The 8,988-nt window shown below is 38.0% G+C and overlaps 1 protein-coding gene across 2 annotated transcripts; it reads right to left on the bottom strand.

Moving 5' to 3' along the window:
• Window positions 1-1,185: 1,185 nt before the first annotated feature.
• Window positions 1,186-8,608, bottom strand: LOC127421407 (uncharacterized). 2 transcript variants are annotated; one of them, XM_051664436.1, is made up of 7 exons: window positions 8,447-8,608; window positions 7,413-7,523; window positions 3,345-7,213; window positions 3,191-3,237; window positions 2,339-2,968; window positions 1,874-1,965; window positions 1,303-1,320 (listed from the first exon to the last, which is right to left on the bottom strand). In XM_051664436.1, the coding sequence occupies exons 2-3, from the start codon at window positions 7,474-7,476 to the stop codon at window positions 4,872-4,874; spliced, it is 2,406 nt and encodes an 801-aa protein (XP_051520396.1). In that variant the 5' UTR covers window positions 7,477-7,523; window positions 8,447-8,608; the 3' UTR covers window positions 1,303-1,320; window positions 1,874-1,965; window positions 2,339-2,968; window positions 3,191-3,237; window positions 3,345-4,871. The 2 variants fall into 2 exon arrangements, with proteins under 2 accessions (XP_051520395.1, XP_051520396.1); XM_051664435.1 differs by lacking the exons at window positions 1,874-1,965; window positions 3,191-3,237 and having other exon boundaries at window positions 1,186-1,320.
• Between the last annotated feature and the right edge of the window lie 380 nt (window positions 8,609-8,988).

Here is an 8,988-nt window from a genome sequence, read left to right as displayed (position 1 = left end):
GTCAGAGATGTCATTTTACTCACAGCTGATTGGTTCAGCATCTGTAATTCAGAATGAAACCTGCTAAGGAGCAGGTTAGCCGTGTAGCGTAAGTTGCTATGGCGATGAACACTGCTAAAAGCAGACCAGCTTTCATGGTACCTAAAACCTGGGGTTGAGGCAAACTAAACTAAAACTTACCTTGCTAGCCACCGAAACCGGCTTCATGGTACAGGCCTCTGGTGAGATATTCAGCAGATCTCTGTACAATTATCCAGTATACCAACAATAAATGAACTAGCTGTGTTGTGCTCTACATCTAGTTATACTGCAAAACCAGAGAGTTATGTAAAAAATGCTATCATTCATTCAAAATGATTAGCATTCATTAAATTCAAAGTCATCATTCATATTGAAATGTGACAATATACAGCACAGTTCTTGCTAGTTGTCTATAAATCAACACACAATATTTCAATGGCCATAAAAAGCATTTATACAAGAAGATGGCTATGATTGTTTGCAATTAGAAACAATGATGACTGACTTGACTTGCGCTCATCAACAAAGTTACAGGATGTGGAATAGAGACAATGACAATGAACACGTATTGTTGTTGGAAATAAACCAAATACTGTGTACAATGCTTCACAGACCTGATAAAGACAATATGAATACTTATTAGCATAGAATATATTGTTGCTATAGATTTAAACTCTGATTTTTGGGCTAAGCAGTTTTTGACATACTGCCACAAAGATCTTACATAATGAGAGCAGACCTCTTCTCACCAATGATATCTTACTGCATGAGCAAAAGCTCTCACGCATAACCCCTAGATTAAGGACAAGGTGTTCACACTCTCAGAGGGATTTAAATATATCAACCACACATGCAGTATTTTGTCACATTCTCAATGTTCCACTGGGTATAACAAAGGCAAGCTGCAATGTCTGATCAAGTGCTTCTCTGGTTGCATTGATGATTACATGACAATGGATGGTCATGAGTTGTAAAAGTCCTGTAAATGCAGTCACTGGTTTTGCAGTGCACTTTTTCTATTTTCAGATTCCAGTAGCAGTATCCATTCTATAAAGGCGTGGGGTGAATAGAAAATCTAGAGTGGCAATATTAACTGCAGTTGTCCATGAAGTCCCGGGATTGCTGAAACACCTGGTATACACTGACTAGAGGGAACATACTGACAGCTCCTATAAGAGAGCCAGCCTGGATAAAGACTCCACACCAGAGCAAGGCTTCATGACCTGCTTCATGAAGAAGAGTCCCAACTACTACCTTCAGATATGAGAACAACCCAGTGAAGATGATCCACGATATGACCTAATCAGAGAAAGTGGCACAGATTCCAGTTAAAAAAGAAACAGTTTAATGCATGGAGAATTACATTCTTAGTTTGAGTTTTAATATCGTTTACATATTTATTATTATGCCATTTCTTGCACGTTACTGTACATTATACAGAGCTTAACAATAAGAATGGACCACGGCCAGTGTCAGAGAGTTTTTAATTTTTTCAATTTTAATTTTGTATATTTTGCTTCCGACGCTTTTTTACTTCATTTCCAGCGAGATTGTTGCCAGGGTAGGTAAAAAAAAAAATCCTTATTGTTAAGATAATTTGCTTATTTTCTGCTGTGACTAAATGGGTCTGAATGACTTTGTGGTCTGAAATACATTTGTTTTGTTTTTTCCATTCACAATGAATGTAATTAATTACAGTACAATAATTAACTTTATGAGCAGATTTCAGGGTTTAGAAATATTTTGACTCTCTCTTTATCAGATCTTTGAGATGATAGTATAACAAAACACCATGAACAGAATGTGTCATTTTACAGGAAAAACCATAGCTAAGATAAACAAAAGTACTAACCACCAGAGCGATTCCAGACTGACTTCCTAAAAGTGGTGGGCAGGGACTGAGTGCAGCCAGAGCCATAAGATCAGCAGCAAAACCCCCGCCTCCTATTGTTATCATACCAAGTCCAATGCAGGACCTGAAATACAACATTTAATTATTTTCAATTCCTCAAATTACACGTAAAATAATGTGTACTGTGCAAACACCTATCAAAAAAAAAAAACATTTTTAAATCCCTTGCGCAAGTTTTTTAACTTTTTGTATACAGCCATGTGATGATAAAGGCTTTTTATGTATTAAGTGCCATGGTTTCTTAGCTTTTGTTTGGACTAATATGAACTCTGGACCATAGAGCACCTTAAATTTATACCCCACTTTTGAAGCACTCTCTGTTGTTGGACACTGTTTAAGTAATGGCAACCAAGGTAGTTAGCTCATTTAAATTCTCACAGATGATGACAGCGTAAACTTGCTTACCTAAGTAGGACAAACATTGCCACAAAGCAGGCCAGAGGGTTTGCAATGTTGCCTAAGACGACTGAGAGGTGAGTTCCCTGTTCTGTCCTTCCTCTGCACCAGCCTGGGTGACCACTCTGTATGTCAGGGCCAGGAAACAGAGTGCAGAAATAGCCAGCATCACACACAAGAACCAAAAGAAGTTTTGGACTGGGAAGTTCTCTTTGAGATATTGGGGCTGTGTGCCGTTTGGTGTCTCAACATACTCTAGTTTCCCTACACCCTGCCCCAATGCAACCACGCAGGGAAAGAGTGCACTAAGACCTTGTCCTACAAAGAACGTCTGGATGTATTCCGGAGGATAGCGAAACATGAAGGGTAAAAATGTGACATTGGAGGTGCAGCAGACAAATTACAATATAAATGTAAGCAACAGGAATGGCACAGATCTCCGCTCTCCTCCAACTGTGGCCACCTGAGACCAGAAGAGAGCGAGAAATCCAGATGCAATCAATGCCAGCACTTGTATGGCGTGGATGACCACACGCTCATTCAGCCATCCTGGTGCAAAGTGGTGGGTTAAAGTGACAGCCACTGGGCCCAAATTCCCAAAGGCAATCAGCACGGAAAGATAGGCTGGCAAGTTCCACCCTATAAAGAAAGGACAGTTCTCAAGTCAGAACAATATAAATGACATCAGTGTTTAGTAAAAAAAAATAAAAAATAAATGCACAGCATGCATAAATCATCATGTAAGATGTTGTCCCAGCAAAAAAGGCAGCCTAAACCAGCCTTAGCTTTCACTGGTCTACAGCTGATCTCCCAACCTGATCAGTCGACAAGAGCCATCTAAAACCCAGCAAGCAAACCAACCTGACCAGGCAAGGAGAGCAGTTAAGACCAGCAAATCCCGCTAAGACCTGAAAAAAATAAAATAAAATAAATGTTGAGCTTTTTCAGTAGGGAAAATTAGCAAATAAGTCCATATACTAAAAATTAAAACCATATTTTTATGAAAACTATTTACCTTCAGGTAGAATGCCTACAACAACTGGCAGCTCAACCCATAATGAGTTCACAGAGATCCATGAGCCCATTCCAAACAGGGCCATCAGAATGTGTGTAACAATGGCATGATCCCACCATGTAGTATCTGCCATTTATATGTCTGAGGAAAGGGCACAGATCAGTTAGAGCTTCTCTCTTTTTTTTTTTTTTTTTCTCCATTTCATGTGACTTTTTTTTTTTTTTTACTGCTACAGTGGCTACAAAACACACTTTAAAATGTGTGAATGCCACTACATTTAATAGCACAAAATGAAATCAAGTGGCATTTATTTTGAAAGAAAAATAGCAAATGCACATTTTCAAACAAACCATTTCATAAAAAGTTTGTTAGGTTTTATAAAAAAAAAAATTAAAACAAATGCTGGATGCATTTTGGATGCTTTATTTTTATCAAACTTAGAGGAACATGTCCATAGTTAATGTGATGAACTATACCCGAGATTATTCTGCTAACTTGAGCAGAACGGACTTCACTAAATATGACCATGGGCCCAGTTGGTAGCTGATTTAGTGAAGACACTAGACACTTTGGTGGCAAATTATTTTTCTTATGCAAACTATATGTTATTTGGATATGATTTTGAGCCAATTAAACTCATGTATACTAAACATTAGTCAGACTTCTCAACTGATACTCATCAATAAAACTCTTCTTTATTAATAAAGTTATCATGGCATTTGCCAGAAGTGAATGATCAATTTTCACATGGAGAGGCTTGTGTCTATTGAAAGTTTCCATGATCCCATTATCTTTAGTTTCATTGTTATATTATCCTTGAATGGGATAAAGTAAATCTATTTGGTTTGTGGTTTATGAAAGAGGACTTTAGCATGACAACCAAACGCCACTTACTTTGAGAAAGCTATAATTAATATGTAAGACAATGAGGTTGCTAAATACATTTTTTATTTTGCAAGGTAACTGTATGTTCTATAAAACAAATTAAAAAAAATTAACTATTATGATAATAAAAGTACATCAAGGGCTAAGAAAACAAGCTTATTAGATACAGAACATCTACAAATACATTATCATATGAAAAAAAAAAATGCAAACAGCATTTTCTCAACACCTTTTCATCAAGTTATGAAACAATCAGGGAAATTCAAAGTTCTCCCTGTAACTATTGGAAACAACTGTGCTTTTAGTTGTTATATCAATACTTTTGTTGATACACCTGTTTTGAGTTTGCTGACCAGTGACTGTGTTTTGAGGGCCTGGGAGTGCTGTATGACTCAGTGTATCACAACTCACTGTGCTTATCTGATTTTCTACATCATCAACCAAATTTTGCACTGGTGTAGTAATTTGAGTGCTCTCATTTGGCAAGACATCCTTCAGTGTAGAAACCATGTCTGACAAAGCAAAACCTATGTTATCTAACTTGTTGTCACTGGAACCAATGATGCACTTCTGGTAGTTCAGTTCACAGCGAATTGCCTCACATTTCTGTGCATGGCTTGCACCTTCTAATTTTGTGAGCAATCAGTCAACATCTTGCTTACTTTTACATGGGCCACCTTTTTTTGAAACAGCTCCAACAATCATTTTTCTATAAATGTGATCCTGAGTTTCTTGCTTCTGTCGAAGCACCTTCATTTTTTCTGCATCATGGAGATTTGCTCCTTCAAACATGTGGTGCCGTTGCAATGCTTCTGGACACTTTTCAGTGGATTCAGCAGGAGCTAACATGACCACAGGTGGTGTAGGTCTGTCTGGCGAATCTTTGGAAGGAAGTTCTCTTTCTACCTCTTCTGAAACGCTACTCGCAGTCTGTCCAGGACTTTTATCAGGCCTGTTCTTCTCATAGGGGTATGAATGACCGAAGGTGTATTCACCCATCAACTGTGAAAATGTGGAGTTTGCCATTTGAGCAGTTATGTCGACAGGCAGTTCTTTGCAGAGCTTCCCTCCAGGTAAGAAATCTCTGAGATTGTCCTCCATTACAGCTGCAAGGGCTTTCACCATCTTCTGTAAACAAGCTCTCATGAGAGTACCGTTCTGGTTCTCTGCATTGAGACGGCAATACGTGAACACTCCCTCAAAATATCTCTCTTGTACTGGAAGCTGTAAGAACACATTCACATGAACTTCTGGTTGCAAAAGACACCTTGCATCTTGCGACCATTCCAAGAGCTTTTCATACAGGCAAAAAATGTACCGATTGAAAAGATGATATTCTCCATCACTCTTGAGTAGCTGCCAAAAGGGTCCCAAGACTTTAAGGTAGACAATGGCAAGCACACAGACCAGCGCCTGCATAGCCTCGTCACTCACATCAGCATTGACGCTCTCCAAGACAATATCTGAGACATCACTTAGAAGCTGCAGTTCAGATACAAAAAGAGCAACATCTTCATAATGGTGAACAAGTCCCACAGCTGCTTCAAAGTAGTTAATGAGACGATTCGACCTAGTGATAGGCAGTTTGGAAGGGTTATTTCTCTCAATGCAAAAAGCAAGCCAGTGCCTGCGGTAGTTAGGGGTAGTCTCCTCAACTGGACATAAAAGTTCAGAAGCCATGTGAATGTAACGTGACACAGCACTCTCGTCAAAGTTCAGAAAACTCTTAAATCTGGGGTGCTTGTCACGTCCAAGTTTCACTCCTGTGGTGTTCACAAAATCTTTCTCAATTGACATCATTTGCTGCTCAATAACATCAATGAGATCGGAAAAGAATAGGCAGATGTAATGCAGAAAATTCAAAGGTGCCACTAGCAGAGGGGTGCCTCCCTTGGATGAGGCACAGGCCATTACTTTTTCATTGAGGGACCTCAAGTTGGCATCTTCCTTTAGCATTGCGGAAAAGTGATTTTGAAGTAGATCCATTGAAACTGCCTTAGCCACGTCATTCTTACCTCCATACATGTCTGCAAGCTTTTGCAAAGACAGCACAGAGATATCAAGCAGTGTGACACAGTCGCCTGTGTCAGTTCTTGGGTCTTCTTCCACCTCATCTAGTGACTGTGCCTGTCTTTTATGGCTCTGTGTTCCCTGTTCCTCTTCTGCACTGATCACATGGGGCATTTGGTTGTGATCAGGTTCAGGCTGTGACTGCTGTTCCACGGTCTCATCGAGGCAATCTGTCTGGGAAACAACAACAGGCTCATCTTCCTCCTTGATTACAGCAATGCGGCGTTTCTTCTTTGCATGTGCCTTGAGCATTGCCCCCCTCCTATATTCAACACCATCAGCATTGAGAGAAAGATCAAATGGACTCTGAAGGAATTCATCCAACAATCCACGGCTCCTCTTGCGGCTTTTCTGATTGTTGCGGAACTGCATCTTAAAATTCTTAAGATTTGTCCGTAAGAGTCTGTAAGCTTTTTGGATTTTGCCATCCTTACAGAATAACGGCTCAAAGTTATGAATCCAGGACACTAAGACAACTGGATCTAATTTTTCTCGTGCTATAAAGTTAACCAATTCTAGAACAAGACCATTTGTGAGGCCAGTTAATTTTGCACGATCTGAGAAATCTGATTTTTCAAGTAAATCTTTTCTTCCGATTCCAATACAATCACATATAGGTCCAACAAATTCAAAGTTTACATTCGACTTAAGAAAGTTCTCCCTGGCATCCCCTTTTAAGCTCAAAACTGTTGTGGTGTTCCTCTCAATCAAGCTGCGGAAATCAGCAGACTGATGTGTTGGGATAATCTTTTGGAGCCATTGTATTAAATTAACCCATGAAATCTCACGTTCCTCTCTCATCAGCCCAATCTGAACCAACATGCGGTTTTTCAACGGCTTTTCGTTTAACTCCAGAAGGCTTCCGTTATGATCACCAAGGAAGTCATCAACAAACATGGAGTAGAAATCATCTTCTGCAAAACATGAAAACAACATAATTGAATAATACATACATGCAATAAACATTTAGCAAATATAGAATGTTTGTCCAGAATGTATGAGTTTAAAAACGTATGACTACTGTTGCAGAGAAATCAGTTACTTATATATGTATAAAAAGCTGTTTGTTTTGATTATAAATCCATGAAAAAATTCACTAAAAGCAGTACTCACTGAGCTCAGCAGCAATGGTTTTCGCGCTCGCACTAGAGGAAGTAAAGTCTTGTAGGTCCTCCATTGTTGCACACCAAAGCTTGACTTGTTTAAACCATCTGGTGGAGACCGCTTCCAAATAAAGGCCATATAAATGTTTTAGAAATAACGACCAGAGCATGGTAGTTCACAGTTTCTTCATCTTAACCATGCAATAAAGATAATCCCTCAAAGTTAAAACAAATCTAAGTCTGTCCAATTGGTGTTACAGTGTTATAATAGTTTTCAATCCACATAATTTGAAAAATAAAAAGCCTCTCGAGCTGTTTGAGTTTCCTTTATTTATTAATCTAATCACAGCAAATACATCAACTACATAATAATAGCAATGTCGTCTTTTTGTTCTTTAGTTTTGTTGGACATATCCTGTGATATTCATTACATTGTTAGTTCCAATATAAAAATGTTCCATGGTAATTCTTGATTCTGCCAAAATACCACACTATACTGTTATTAAAATAAAATACTTTAATATAACACTGGGGTAACTTGGTATTAGCCACCATTGTCTTCAGATAAATTAAACAAAATGATAGAAAGATTATAAAAGATTCTTACACTGCTTGAGGGAAACCCCATATTTTTTGACTGATTTTATAATAGTAACAATATCGTTGCCATGTTTAATTTCTTAACGAGTTATGAAAATGACTTGTTGCAAAACTGCTCAAATGGTATTCATGGGACATAAATAATAGTAAGAAAAAAATGGTGCAAAAAGTCGTATCACTACAAACTTTATTAGTAGAACTTAACAGAAATGTAGGTCACATTTCCTGTTATATTTTTTAAATATCCTTGAGTAATCATGGTACCCTTGACGATATGAGCAAGCCCCGTGTGCGGTGCACGCGGCTGCTGGTTGGAGGAAATGTTTGTTTTCTTCCGATTGTGGATTGCTCGTATAAGCATTTATAAAGGCACACTAAAACAAATTGTGTATTTACAATACAATATTAGTGATGTGCTACTAAAGTCTTCCAAAATATCCTTACCGTTAAGCTTTGCTACAGTCGTATTCCTTGTTTTCCTTGCCCTGTAGGTGTGTTGTGCAGTGTGGATTTCTCTTCGGCCCCTTCGATGCTTTAATAGTTGAGCGGCATCCACTCTACATTTACTTCCGTGTTGAGTCACATGTTGCTCTGAGGCTTCTCTGATTGGACACACAGTTCAATTATCTGAAAACAGAACTGCCACGCTAACTTTTTGGCGCGCACACACACACACACACACACACACACACACACACACACACACACACACACAATACTTTTGTGTATTGACTTAATTATTTTATGACTTCCTGTGTTCTACTTCAAAAAAGAAAGTAATCAAAACATCTCTTTTATTGAAAAGTGATACTGACTCATTGAAAGATAACGTAAAGAGTGTGTTATCAGGAGGGATTTTGATTTATTTATGTTATATATATATATATATATATATATATATATATATATATATATATATATATATATATATATATATATGATAACACTCTTGAAGTTATCTTTCAATGTACAATATCACTTTTCAA

Source organism: Myxocyprinus asiaticus, chromosome 30, assembly GCF_019703515.2.
Source record: "Myxocyprinus asiaticus isolate MX2 ecotype Aquarium Trade chromosome 30, UBuf_Myxa_2, whole genome shotgun sequence".
Lineage (NCBI taxonomy): Eukaryota > Metazoa > Chordata > Actinopteri > Cypriniformes > Catostomidae > Myxocyprinus > Myxocyprinus asiaticus.
Note: the sequence above shows the minus strand (reverse complement) of the source record. Positions and strands in the feature narration are given on the sequence as shown.